Below are 15,153 nucleotides of genomic sequence, written 5' to 3' on the forward strand. Positions count from 1 at the left end.
GACAGATTCTGAGGCTGTGACTGTGATTTCTCCTTGGACTTCACTTCCAGGTAATTACCCCACCACTCTGTAACTGATTCAGCCCATGGGAGGACCAACCCAGGTGGTGGCCCCTTTGGTGCTGGGCTCAGACTGGCAGTGCTGCCTCTCACCACCCACTTGGCATTTGGTCATCATTAACGTCAAAAGCTTTGTAAAAGAAGTTTAGAGTCAATTTGTTTCTGCGAAGGGTAGTTTCCAAGAGAAGCTATGAGCAGCTACAAAAGAGTAACTTCATTTTTGAAGGCTTCAGGCAAGGTAAGGCCCAGAGAGGTAAGGTAGCTCACGGCGTAATTTATAACACATCTCCACAACCAGTTTCTCATTTGACCCTCGTGTACCAATTCCAGGGAGACTTTTCATGTCGCATCCGATCCAAAGAGTCAGTCTGTGGCAAATTAGTGATGTAAAGGAGGCTTGGGACCAGGTTTTCTGGTTGCTGGTTGAGTGTTCACTCTGTGGTCTCCCTGAGAAAGGAGCACTGGAACTAGTTTGGAGGAAGGCATCGCTGCAAATAGAGCACCTGTTTAATTCCTCAAGTGAGCATTAAGTATAACATCAATGACGCCTTTTGGGGAGGAGTTTCTGTGCAAAATAGAACAGAGATCTTAAAGCTACCACACCAAAACTTAGTCCTTAGACAAAAACAACAATTTTATATCAATGTCACTATGTGTTCAGCTTAGTATTTGCTCAGTAAATGCCTGCTGAATGAGAGGGTGGGCGCATGGATGGATGAGTCAGCTACGTAAAGATAGTATTCAGACAGCAGCTGCAAGACTGAGTGCCACGTAATCTCCACTTTACAAGCACGCATGGAGGATCCTGCTGGGGTGTTGCTTGCTGTTGGAAAAGAAAATGCCCAGTTTGGGCCAGGCTGCCAGAAGCCCAGGGGATAATTCCTCATTTTGCAAAGCTCAATTGTAGAGCCTACTCCAGAGGCTGATTGGTTCTGAGTAATCAGCCAAAGATTAGAATTCGTTTGTTCAGCTTCTTTCATTTCCTCTTGGGCTTCTTGGCTTGCGGAGGACATCTCTACTGCCTGTCATCATCTGAGGAGCAGAGAGGGGGCCAAGCTGTAGATGCCACACATTTTTTATTGGAAACATTCATACTAGCTCCATACCTTGCTTCTCAAAGTTGGTATCCACCAGGAGAACTTGCTCTGTGAAAATGACCCATATTAGCCTTTTGCTTAGTCTTAATCTTTTACAGAAGGCATGCTTAATATAACTATTTACGGCTTTCAGATTTAAAGTAAATACAAAATCATAGGCTGAAAAGAGCTGGAGTTAATAGGAGCCTTGGAAATCAGACTATCCAGGGGTTCTCAAATTGTATTTCATGCAGGCCCAGCAGGGTTGGGGGGGAGGTTGTCAAGGACCGTGGAACAGATGAGTTCACCTTCCAAGGGCAACTCTGCTTATGTGATTTTATATATTAACCTTCTACATAAGATTTTGTAAAAAATGTTTGAAGACCATGGATCTAGCTCAACACCCTTATTTTAGGCCTTCAGAGATTAAGATACCCATGCATCTCCAACTCTTTTGGGACATGCGTTAAGAAGCTAGTTCCACCCAGGAGTCTTTGGGGGGTACAAACAGTTAACACGGTCAGCTGCTAACTGAAAATTTGGAGATATGAGTCCACCCAGAGAAGCCTTGGAAGAAAGGCCTGGTAATCTACTTCTGAGAAATCAGCCATTAAAAATCCTATGGAGCCCAGTTCTACTCTGATGCACTTGGGGTAACAGTGCGTCAACCTACTCCACGGCAACTGGTGAGTCCCACCAATTCTGACCTCTGCTTTTCTGTAGGCTCCTCTGACCCTGAGGGGTCCTGATGAGTGCCCCGCATAATCCCACTGCTCTGGGCTGTCTGCTGAAGAAAGGGTTTTGTGAATGTGCTAAGGGTTCCCTGGGAGTTGATACCCCTTCTGTGTGGAATATACAATCCGCTCTTTCAAGATCATTTGGAAAACCCCCTTCCAAGCAGTTTCCATTCACTGCTGGTTTCCTTTGGAAGTGGTAGGGTAATAGCCCGAAGCTATAAAAGCAGGAGCAGCATTTATCAGATGATTGATTAACCAATCAGTCAACAGTATTTATGTGGTGTTTACTATGTGTTTAGTACCCTGTTAACTGCTGCCTGGAGAAATAAAAGAAATACAAGACAAGGCCCCAAAGTATAAGCTAGGGTCCCAAAATGATTAACTGGGAAATAATTATAAAACAGCTATTACTTTTAGACCCAGAGAACAAAGGCTTCAGAGCAGAATTTATGTAGTGGGAATGATGTTTTGGAGGGGCTGGGCCTCAAGATGGATCTTAAAAAATGATTCAGTCCTCAAAATGGAGGGCCTAGGACAAGTGTGGCAACAGAAAATGAGTCTGACTAAAGAGCAGGTAGATGAGGGAGAACAGAAGGTATAATGTTGGACAGGTACGGTGGGGACAAAGAATCTTGAAAATCAGGCAGAGGTGGAAATCAGGGGCTTTCCAGGCAGAGCTAGGTAGTAGAAAAACTAGCAAGCCAGAAGTAAAGATGCTCTTGGGGGTTAGTCCCACAGCTCTACCACAAGCCAGCTGTGGGATCCCAGCCCATTGCTCTCCTGGCACTAGGGAATAAGTGAGGTGGTCCAGTTTAGACCTCATATTTCATTGCTTTCTGATGTGGTAGGTAATAAGTTAATGACATTTCATGGAAGTGCCACAAGGAAAAGGACTATCAGGGAGATTTGTCTGGCAATGTGTGAAGAATGAGTAAAGGTATCATGGAGACCAGCTGGCTGCTGCTACCAAAGCCCAAGTTTGACTTAAGAGGCTGGACAAGGCACATGCTGAGGAAATGACGTCAGAAGGGTATATTCAAGAGGCAGCATCAGTAGTATTTAGACAGCAAGACCAACAGAACTCAAAGCAGAATCAAGTCTAGAGCTCAGGGCTCTGGCCTTTTGGATGTAGGGATAAGAGGAATAGAAAGAGCCAGATAATTCCAAGGTTCCCACTAATTAAGAAACCTTAGCCTCTACCATTCCACAGTGGTGATAGAGTGCAGTAGAAAGAGACACTGGCTTTGTGGTCAGATCTGTTTGGGATTGAGTTGGGTTCTACCTTCCCCTAACTGGGAGTCCCTGGGCGGTGCAAAGAGTTATCACATTCAGCTGCTAACTAAGAGATTGGAGGTTTGACTCCACCCAGAGGCACATCGGAAGAAAGGCCCAGGGATCTACTTATGAAAAATCTGCCCTCATTTGTTCTGGTCGGCAGAAACATCTTTTGGATCATTCAAGAAAGTTCAGGGAGGTCAACTCTGTTGGTTTCAAAAGGGTAGAGAAGCAGGCAAAGAACAGGTCTTTAAAACTTTGCAACAGACTCGCTGGAACGGCAGCACAAGCTATGGAGTAAGACTTTTGCAGGTGAGAGGGAGTTGCAAGGGTAAGGGAGAAAACATCCACACAACTGGTGAGATCCTTAGTTCAAAGGTGCAAAAAAGTTTGCAGGATGTGAAATTTTTGCAAGAGTATTTGTGCTGGACCTCATACAGGGAGTTTTGTAGCCTCTTATTCCCTTCTCTCCCGATGTTGCTCAAATGAGATTAGACCAGTTCTGGGAACTGACACCTTCTCCCTGTCACATTCCTGTTAACTGGTTCATTTCAACAGATGGCTTCTTTTGGACTGTACATATACCCTTGACATCTGCAAGGATTGATGATAGCCAGAGACGTTTACAAATCCCCAAGTTCATGAGTGCAGAAACATTTGTACAAGCTCCTGGCTTGCTCCCAAACCACATGTTTCTTATGCATTACGTTACATCACAGGTTAACCACCTTTTCAACTTGAACTGACATTCAATCCGTCACATTATGGTGATTTTTCTTTTTCCCACACATAAACAAGATTGATTTAAAAACAAAGCAATGCTTTGTGAAAGTTCTTGCAAGGCCAGTATTGAATGAAGAACCATGGCAGCATAAGGAGCTGGGTGATCAGTGGGGCTCCCTACTTAAGTGAGTCCTTTCATATACCACACCTAGAGGCACAAGACTCAAACCTGGGCCTACATAAGCAAGAGATGACTGTGGGTTATGGGCTTTTACAGTTGTCCATGAATAGTCCAAATTGAGAATTTAGATCTGGAATGCCACAGGCTCCGTCTTATCCACACTCCATCCTTGGGCCTCTCAGGCCATAGGTTCGGTGGCACAGGTGAGAACTCCCTCCCCAGTAAACCTGTGGGCAGAGCCAGGCACAGAAGGAAAACAGCAGGGATGGAGTAATGAACACAACTTCTGACGCTTGCCCAAGGATTCCTGTAATTCAAGCCCATCTCCTACTCCCTCTACATCTGGGAAACAGTAAAGTGTGTTATAATGATAACCCTAGACCTTTTGAAGAATCAAGAAAAGATCAAACTCATATACATATGTATTTATCATCTATTTCAACCTACCTACCAAACAGAGCAGTTCATGGGTGGCAAAAACAAGTTTTTGGCAGGTAACTGAAAGATTGGAGGTTTGAGTCCACTTAGAGGCCCCTTGGAAGAAAGTCCTGGCGATTTAATTCTGAAAAATCAGCCAATGAAAATTCTGTGGAGCACAGTTCTACTCTGACACACATGAGGTCACCAGAGTTGGAGTTGACTCGATGGCAACTATTGTTTGGACCGAACAGATTTGAGACAATATCTAATGAAAGATACTTTAAAATATGGTCTTGAAAATAAAAACAGAGGATCAAAAACTCTGTAAAGAGAAGGAGCAAATAAGCTTATCAAAAACTTACCTAGAAACCTAGTGCCGTCGAGTCGATTCCGACTCATAGCGACCCTATAGGACAGACTAGAGCTGCCCCATAGAGTTTCCAAGAAGCACCTGGCAGATTTGAACTGCCGACCCTTTGGTTTGCAGCCACAGCACTTAACCACTACGCCACCAGGGTTTCCATCAAAAACTTTTACAAATATAATTATTATGATTGAGTATTGCGTTTAGTTCAGAGCTTTTGTCAGCAAATGTCAATAGAAAAAAAATTAATAAATTATTCTTTAGGAGACTCATGCCTCTCTTGATGCTAAATCCTGGCAGGAATTACCAATATGGGACTTATTCAGTGCTACAGTCGACCATGTCCTAACGGTTTTTACAAAATACCCTGAAAAGTTCACATATAACCATTTCCCATGTTGTCTCTCAATAAAAGCTGAAGTCAAATCTTTTAAAAATATCTTAGTTGTTTACCTCAGAAAAAGAAATGTAAAATTATAATCATTATAATTATCAAGTCAGGGGTGAGATGAAGAATGGATGGAAATATAGATGAAACAAAAATGGCAAAATATTGATAATTGTTGAAACTGGATGTGGTTATAATGTGGGTTAATTACACTATTCTGTTTACTTTATGTATGTTTAAACATTTCCATAATTAAAAGTTAAAAAATATATTGTATAATGAAGGCACTTGGCAGACAGGGAAGTTAGCTAACATGTCATCTAACAGAGACCAGATTCTATCTGATGAAGTTTTAAGTTCAGCAGTTATAATTTTATACTCAATCTTTGAAATTTGATTATCCGGGCTATGGCACAGTTGGTAATATTCAGAACCACCCCAGAAGCACTGTAGACTTTTCTATAAAAGCATGCACACTCTCAGCTAAATATGTCTTCAAGTTATTGGCACACCTAAGACAACATGTGACCAAGGAGTGGAGGGGGAAGCCAGATTCAGATACCTTCGCTGCAGTTCTTCAGGGCAAAGAAGTCCACTGCTGATAGGCTTCGGTTTCCACTTGAGATGTATTCCAGGGCCACTCGGAACGGGTTCTCTGGGCGCCCAATTCGTCCCTGCAGCACTGTCCAACTGATTGCATTGAAAAGCAGAAGGGAAGAGCATAGAAAAACAGTGATGAGAAGCAGGCCTAACCTACGAGAGGGTCATGCCCCTTCAGTGACTTCAGGGCTTACCTTCTTCATGGACACCAAGAGATAAAACCTTAGTTGTCTCTGAGGACAGTGACCCTGACCCCAATATGCAAACATTTGGATTTCCTTCTTGCCCAGCTAACTCAGAGACCCAATTCTCAAACCAACTCTAGCCACTGACATGGCTTTGGTCATATTCTTTTTAAGGCAGTTGCAAATCTAGAATGTTTCAGTAGCTAGTTTTACAGGGAAAGAGTATATACCTGAGAAAACCTGGCTGCAGAGACAAGGAAAAGTCTTCAAAAACATTTATCAGTCCTTTCATAATTATCTCTGGAAGGAATGGTTGGTTTTCAGAATTTTATCTGATTCCAAAATCTCAGAACCCTCAGATTTGCTTTCTAGTTACTTAAGGGAAGCTAGCAAGGACCACTTATTTACTTCAGGAAAATTAAAGTGCACCAAAGCATGTATTTTTGGGTAAAAGGTAACTAAGATTGACGTAGACTCTGCAAAAAGTGCAAAGAGAAGAAGATGGAAGCAGGTCAAATGGTTAGCCCTGCACTCTTCCATAATCGAGGACACTGACACCATCAGAGAACCAAGAATACACTAAATGAACATTTTTACACATTGCTCATGCTATTAACCTCTTGGAATAGCCTCCTGTCACTGACTGGAACATCATACTTAACTTTCCAACACTGATTCAGGTTTTATTTATTTTATTTAGTTTTAACAATTTTGTGTGGAGAATGGAAATTACTTGGACTGTTTCATGTTTTCTTTCCTTTTTAGAAAACAAATTTTATTGAGGTATAATTGACACACAATAAATGGCATGCATTACAAATATATGTACAATCTTATAAATTGAAGTGTATAATTTCATGAGTTTTGACATGGGTGTATATCCACGAATCTATCACAATGTTTCATATTTTCTTACCACTACATTGGGCTTAGGTATGGCAGTGCAGGTGGACAAAAATTTAGGAAATAATGGCTTTCTTTTTTAAAAATGTAAGTTTCTCCCCCAGCAAGTGTAAAGTGATACTCACTTAAAAAAAAAAAAAAAGAAAAATGAAAAATCAAAAAATTCAGAAGTGTAGGTAGAAGAAAGGAAAAAGTTACCAAGGAGACCATTACTCAAAGATAACCATGCTTAACGTCTCGGTGAACATGTCTTCAGCTACAGTTTTACATAAATGAGACCACGCTATCTTTATGCTGCTCTGTAGCTGCACTTTGCCACTCACTGGTAGGTCATGAGATGATGACCATAGATTACATTATCATTTCAATGGCCGCGTTTTTAATGATTTATGCATTGCTTCTGATTTTTCTCTATCATGATCATGCTTGGAGGCTAGCTCTGTGTACTCATCTGGATACTGCCTTAGAACAAAATCTAGAACCTAAGTCAGAGTAAGCGTGCATTTAAAGCTCTAAGGTATATTGTCAACCCACTAGCAGTGAGTCAAAGGGCCCATTTCTCATTTGTTTTCTAACACTGGGTCCCATCCTTCCTTCTGTCTTTGCTCTTTGTGATGAAGGAATTGCCTAAGGCCATCAATGCTACCTTTCATTGGGGTGCTCCTTGATGGCAACTTTGGATCTATGGTCCCTGGCACATTGCTGCCCACACAGTGGGAGTCCGTTGAATGATGGAGGAAGCTTGTTTCCTGTCTATGCTCTTCTGTAGTTAATTCAGATCACGGGAGCCAACCCCTCAGCCATTTAATAAAAGTGTATTAAGTTTCCCCACAATAGATGCTGTAGAAGGAATTATTGCTACTGTAAAATTCATTCTCTGTTACTGTACCCAGCAGGATTTCTATCCAAACAAAACCAGGGTAATTGAATAAGGAAAAGGAGGTCTTTCAGTTTAAATGTGGGACTGTCAAAGAAATATCTGAAAAGATAATGGAAACGAGGGACTCTTAAGGAAAAAACAAACAAAAAAACCCAAAAAACAAAGAGCAGAATTTTTCCTGTTCTGAAAAATAAAGGACCCTGTTTTTGAGGAAAGTTGGTGGCAAAAGTCATATTCATATTCTGCCAAAATCATAGCTCTCTGCTCCAGAGAATGATGGATTTTAATTCCAGGTACACAGTGGCCCTTGACAATGATTTCCATTTCTGTATTGGCGCTAGCCCTCTGGATAAATGTGTCAAGAGTTTTAGGAATTAGTTTCTGAGTTACTGATGCAATAACTTTTGTCCAGAATTCTCTGGCCTCCCACAGTTTACTGCTACAACTTTAATAACTTTCAGAGCAGTTGCCAAGCAGATATTTTATATCCAGGGAAGCTGCGATTCTAAAGGGCAAGCTTATACCTAGGGTCAGATGTGTTTAAGAGACAACCAAAAATCCAGTGAAAAACAAACCCAAGCTCTCTTCTCTTCTGCCTCCATTTTCTTTGTGGTCACTACGATCCTGTTCTCTTTGGTTTGCCTGGTGGCAGCTCTACTTTTGCTTGCAAAACTGACGTGTAGCTGTGCAGCCGTGTCCATGTGCTGGGAATTTGTGACCATCTTAGCATTGGTACCTCAATCAATGAAACTGACAGTGTGTGGAATCCATCTGGACATTAGGAAGCTGGAAGGACTGTAAGGACAGCCTGTCACCATCCATTATCTTCCACCTGTCTCCCTAGAGCTCACCAGTTCCAAGTCTGGCTCTGCCCCTCAATTTGCATGATGACTTTGAACAAGACTCTTTGCTCTGAAGGCCTGAAGTTTTGGATGTTTTCTGATGAATTGGATTCTCCACCAAGAAAGTATCCCCAACTTTGCATGGATTTTCTGAGAAAAACTGACAACACATTTTTGTTGAATGGCCACATCGTAACTAATAAGTTGGAGTTCACCAAAAAATATCAGGAATGTTGATTGCTGAATATTTCAGCCTATTTCCGAAGGCTAGAAGTAATATGTAGAAAGGCCGCTGAACTGGAAGCTGAGAGTCCTGGACTCTTGTCCTGGATTTGCCACGTACAGGTTGTATGGGCTTCGACAAGTCCTTGTAGCTCCTTGAGTTTTAGCTTCATCATCAGCGAAACATGGGTTTTAAATTAAAAGCTTTAAAGTCCCTTATTAATCTCATGCCTATACTTCTCCAGCAGATTGTAGGCCTATAGACAAAACATTTATGAAAGCCCTGAAAGCGGAAATCGAGATGATCATATCCCCACAGAAGGATGATCAGTTATAGGACGGTGCTTAGTCACAGAATCATTGATTTATTTCTGTAAAGAGGCTCAGGGAAATGGAGAGGCTTGCCCAAGGTCACACATTTGGTTACCTGGAGACTTGAGATTAAAATCAAGTATGCTAGTGCTTCCAGGTTGCCAGAACAAGAGACAATGCATCCTAAACCTATGGCCCAGTCTGTATACTCCGTTGCATTTCATACCACTAAAATCACAGAGATAGAGAAGGATGAGCCTATTCAACATTGCTAGAGGGGTCCTATAGGGTCGCTACGAGTCGGAATTGACTAGACGGCAGTGGGTAGAGGGCTCATCAGTCTGGGTTTTGAGGTTAGACACTCCAGCCAAACACTGAATGACAAACACATTGTCAGAAAACTCACGAAAACTCCTAAGAAGCTCCGACATGGAAACAAGAAGAATCTCAGAGGCTCCCACCGCTCCATACCAGGTAAGTCTCTACACGTTTAGAGGAAACTGTCTAGCACGTCCAATGTGAGGCAAGCTGCCGATGAGATTGAGGGGTTGGCAGCCGTGACTCAGGGGAGGGTGAAGGCACCAACTTATTTTAAACACAGAATGAAGGAGCACTTTTTGACAGCACGTGAGGTCAAGGAATGGCAGTTGACAAGACAGAGAAACCTGGACCATTTTGCTGCTCTGTGACATTCCAAGCAGGCGTAATGTTGATGTAGGGCTTGCTCACAGAAGTGAGTCTTCAGGCCCTACAAGCTAGTCAATGGGATGTCTTTCTGAGATTGTTTTAGCTGCAGCAATATAGTGAGGTCTAGATTCCATTCTCTCTACTAGTTAAATGATTTAAGTTCTCTGAGCAGCAGTTTCCACCTAGCTCAATGGATTGTTATGAGGGTTTATGACGTATGTGAAGTAATTTACACAATGCTTGGCTCACAGTAGGACTCAAGAAGTGGGAGCTACTCTTACAGAAGCCCACAGTTTTCTTCAAGGAATGGTACTGGTCCATGTAAATATCTGCATATCCACTCATTTAAGAGATTTAAGGGCGGAATGCGAGTAAAGACAGCAGGAAAAGCATTTAAAATTTATGAACAGCAGCCACCTTATTAGTTTAAGCCAAAGAATTTCTTAGTTAAATGAATCTACCTGTGATAAGTACAACCCCAAGAAATTATGCTGGGACATGCCTAGATATATTAGGACTGGACTATGACAGAAGATCAACATTCTGCTCAAAACCCTCCAAAGGCCCCCATCTCACTTAGAGCAAAAGCTCATGTTTTCTGTTGTCATGGATTGAATTATATCCCCCCCCCTCCAAAATGTGTGTATCAACTTGGTTAGGCAATGATTCCCAGTATTGTGTGGTTGTCCTCCATTTTGTGACTGTAATTTTATGTTAAGAGGATTAGGGTGGGATTGTAACACCAGGCTTACTCAGGTCACCTCTCTGATCCAATGTAAAGGGATTTTCCCTGGGGTGTGGCCTGCACCACCTTCTATCTCTCAGGACATGAAAGGGAAACAAGCAGAGAGTTGGGGACCTCATACCACCAAGAAAACAGCACTAGGAGCAGAGCACATCCTTTGGACCTGGGGTCCCTGTGCCTGAGAAGCTCCTCGGCCAGGGAAAGATTGAGGATAAGGACCTTCCTCCAGAGCTGACAGAGAGAGAAAGCCTTTCCCTGGAGCCGACGCCCTGAATTTGGACTTGTAACCTACAAGCCTGTGAGAAAATAAATTTCTCTTTCTTAAAGCCATCCACTTACGGTATTTCTGTTATGGTAGCACTAGATGACCAAGACACAGTTATATCTTCCTATAGCACACACAGAGATGCCTTGTGTCTAGTTCTCAGTTAGAATTTGTTGAGCTGAATTCCATTTCTCAGCTATTTACTGGTGCAGTATTGAACACTATATGAGGTATTAGATACTAAATCCTAAACCCTTAGTGGGGATACCAAGGGTTTGAGATTTAGCTTTGACCTCAAGAAATTTATAGATGAGTCAGGAAGATTAAAAGTATGCACCAAAGTGTATACCAAATGGCGGTGCACAGAGCTAAGTGAGTGGTACAGGCATTATGTGCTATGGAATCACAGAGCAAAATGATGTCTCAGGCTGGGTGACTGGGAGAGGTAAGATTTGAGGATGGGTTATGAAGAGGGAACAGGAATTGGAAAGGAACAATCCAAAGACAGAGGCTGGCATAAGCTCACGAGCGGAGGCCACACGAACAGCGTGTATTCAGGGGACAGGCGTCCAGTCTGCCAGAAGTCAAAATGCTATTTGTTGGCTTCTGCAGCAAGGAGGCCCTGTGCCTCACCTCCTCACCCTTTGAAGCCATGGCAGTGGTTTATTCATCATTGCATCTCCAGTGCCTGATACATTGTAAAAGATCAACAAGTATTTGTTGAGTGAGAGAACAAATGGATGAACAGATTTCTGTTAAATCAGACAAGATTCTGACATTCTTGGGGCCAATGTTTATGTTGCAATGGAGCTGAATTCATCTGAAAAGTTCATCTTGATTCATTAGGGTTAGCTGTCATTCATTCAAGTGATAATGATGCCTTCTCTGTTAGGAGGATCCTAGAACTGGGGAAGTTTGGGGGTTGAGTGAAGGAAGTAGCATTACCATATCATTTATCATGTAGCTCTTGTCCCCCATTTCCCCCAAATGCTCTGCTTAAGGGGCCAGGGAGATGGGAATCTGTCATGAAATTAGCCCTTGTGCATGTACCCAAATCCCAAAGAAGAAATCAGAGAATGATAGTAACTGAGACATGGGGGGATCCTGAGTGTTCAACTAGAATAAATCCCATCTGATGCATGAATATTCTCTGCAGTGCAGGTCAGGCTTGAACCAAACCAATATGGGTATTAACAACAGCAGCAACACCAATTGTAGTGACAGTACTAACTATACAATCAACAGTGACAGTTGACACTTGTTGAAGATCTACTAAATGCCCGACTTGTAGCTGAGTTTTAAACCCAGGCCACTGTAGGTCCAAAGTCTTTATGGTCACCATCTTATACCGTCCTTTTAAGCTCCTTGTGGATAGCAACCATTTCTTCCTGAGGCTCAGCTCCCCTACCCTCTCCTCCCAGAGAGTTATTCGGGCCATGGTGAACATGGTTGGGGACCTGAAGCTATAAGATGTGGCCATCTTCATGTTTAGTACTGGTCATCAGAAGCAAATCATTTCGGTGATGACTAACCCCCTTGCTGGGACAGCCAAACTCACAAGTTAGGTTGAAGATGATGGAAACCCCATAAATTAGGCAACCAGCCCAGTCCCTGTCATGGACCACCAAGCGTAACCTTGTCAAGTTCAGACCATGTGTTGACATTCTTCCACGTGGCTCTTTGCTAAGATGCTCTCTTGACTAGTGTTTGGACATGGGTGTGAAGGTGTGAAGATTTGTTAGAGACAAGGAACTGAGGTTGTGGGAAGCTCATCAGATCAACACGGGAAAAAACCAATTGCACCTCTCTCCTTAATCTTATCCTGAAGGAAGAAAAACACACATAACTTCAAGGTTTTATTAAAATATACTTGTAGTAATTCTGCAGCAAATATAAAGCATTCAGCACTATTTTTTTTTTTTTTTATCATGTCCATTAAATCAGTCTGCATTGAGAGAATTTTTATGGGAGATAGTAGGGAAAAAAATGCCTGATCAAAGTGAATTTTAGTGTGAAGTCCTATGCTGCTTGTTAGTTTTCTGTAATAATAATAACACTTGGTATGTAGCATGGGGTCTTTTATCCAAGTAGCCTTGGCTTTGTTATTCTGTTGGCCTTCACGGTTTCCCAGAAGTCAAATGAATGTGCTCTGGAGAGGCTCAGATTTGGACAGAAGCAAGGTTTCAGGCTGATTCAGGATCTGACTTCCACTGTTCCATGGTGAAGAAAGGCTGCCCTGAGGTTGGGGTGGCCTCTGGGGAGCCACAGGAGCAAAGGGGGTGCTGCAACAGGGAGGGGCTGGCTGGGGCCACTGGGTGACTAGGCTGATGCCTTAGCACTGAAAGCTGTTCTGGTTTTCATCAAAGATGCGGTAAGAGTGACAGGGATCTGGAAGATGGCCTGGCTTTCCCAGGGCAGAGGCTGAGATGGTGCTCCCAAACCGCTTTCCCCTAATTCTTCTCTCAGGCCTTTGAGCAAAGAAAAATGAACGTTCTTGGGCTCCTTTTCCTGGCCTCTCTTTAGCTTCTTCTAATTTTCCTCTCCGTTTTTCTTCCTTCCTTCCTGCCTCCCTGTCTCTACACCTCCCCCCTCTTTTCTTCTTTCCTGCCTCCCTCCTTTCCTTTCTTCCTTCCTTTGAGAAAAACACAAGGCTGAAGAGCACAAACCTTAGAGCCAGCCTATCTGAGTTCTAATCCCATTCTGTCTCTTATTGACTGTGGGATCTCGAGCCAGCTACCTAACCTAATCTCTCTGTGCCCAAGTTTTGTCATTAAGAAGTAGGGATTATATAGAACTTTATAGAGGTTTTGTGTTGATCACAGGAATTAAGATCTGAAAAGCACTTAGAAGAACTGAAACTCAATAAGTGTTTAGTTAATACTGTTATGTTACTGCTACTCTTCTTTCCTAAACTTAGGGTGGCTGATGCCATTATAAAGAATGACTTGAAAGAAGGTGATATAGGGATTTGATGAGCTTACGGGGTTTCACGGATTTGGGGCAGAGCTTCCCACCCCAGAACACCAAGATTTTAAGGATTCCTCTCATTGCCCCACTTGGAGATGAGGAGACAAATGTATAAATGCAAGTGTCTCAGGGAATATTGGGCCAGGCAATTGTCACACTTTTCATTTATCAGTGTTTGTGTTTATTCATGCTCTGTTTCATCTCAGAAAGGACTTAAGGCAACTATTTTACCTTATCCAATTTAATTTTCACAATAAATTCATGAGACAGATTATTATCATTCTCATTTTACAAGTGAAAACATTGAAGCTCAGAGAACTTACACAACTTGCCCATGAATAAGTGGTAAGAGGCAATATGAACCCAAGTCATGTATCTTAAAAACTCTTGCAGTTTCTACTATATTGTACATGGGTTTAAATTTATAGTAAAAAGTGAATTATTAATATCAGAACATTTTTTTAAGACAAGCTTTTTGATGGATGGTGAGTAGAATTAGAAAAGGGACCATTCAAGGAATATTTTGGTCCCTCCCCAGTTTTGTCCCTATTCCTTCTCTGCTCAAGTCCATGTCATCACAATTCCTGGTTGGAATACATAGGCTTGTGGGAGGCAGACATCTACCCTAGTCTTGGGTTGAGAGTTTTTCTTCATTCTGCATACCAGAACAGGAAGTAGGAGACCGAGAGTCCACCTCTACAGATCTAAGCCCCAAAATCACTGGGGTGGGAATGGGAATAGGAAAGAGTAGACTAATCACAGCCACAGCTGCAAGGAAAATAATAGTAGGAGAAATGTTCTAAATGGATTGCCAAGTGTCCAATTTGCTTGCTGGATTGGCACAAACTCTACAATCTACATTCAGTGATACAGTGTGGCCTCAGCATGCTGAATGTTCAAGGTTTCTCTCTAGTCCTCCAGCACCTTCTATCCCACTCCTAAGGGGCAGTTATGCTTGTCCCCAAACCTGTTTATATCAGTTACACTCATCCAATTGATGAAACAAGAGCGAACAAAATTTGAATATTTTGGCAAGTCGCTAAAAATAAACACTGCTGAATTAGGTTTAAAAGAGGCAAATGAAAATATCAGGAAGAGAAATCATAAAAATCCAGAAAGCCTCCACAGACAGATTAGTTCCAAGTGTTTTAAAATCATTCCCGTTTTAAAGAAACCGAAACTGGAAATCATAGATGAGCCACGATGAATGTGATTTTATGTAGAAAAACAATGTAGAACTCCAATCAACAGACATACTCTTGAAGTAAAGGCCTTGACTCTGCAGGAAGGTATTGGTGAATCAGCATACACTTACAAGTTGC

At 42.2% G+C, this 15,153-nt stretch overlaps 1 protein-coding gene across 1 annotated transcript in view; it reads right to left on the minus strand.

Annotated features, from left to right (window-relative positions):
• ALK (ALK receptor tyrosine kinase) overlaps positions 1-15,153 on the minus strand; it is a 1,052,109-nt gene that overhangs the window by 264,579 nt on the left and 772,377 nt on the right. Inside the window, exon 5 of the mRNA XM_064295177.1 lies at positions 5,786-5,913. Within this exon, the coding sequence (XP_064151247.1) occupies positions 5,786-5,913 (128 nt within the window). The remainder of the gene's footprint in view (positions 1-5,785; positions 5,914-15,153) is intronic.

This window comes from Loxodonta africana, chromosome 12, assembly GCF_030014295.1.
Source record: "Loxodonta africana isolate mLoxAfr1 chromosome 12, mLoxAfr1.hap2, whole genome shotgun sequence".
In the NCBI taxonomy this organism is placed as follows: Eukaryota; Metazoa; Chordata; class Mammalia; order Proboscidea; family Elephantidae; genus Loxodonta; species Loxodonta africana.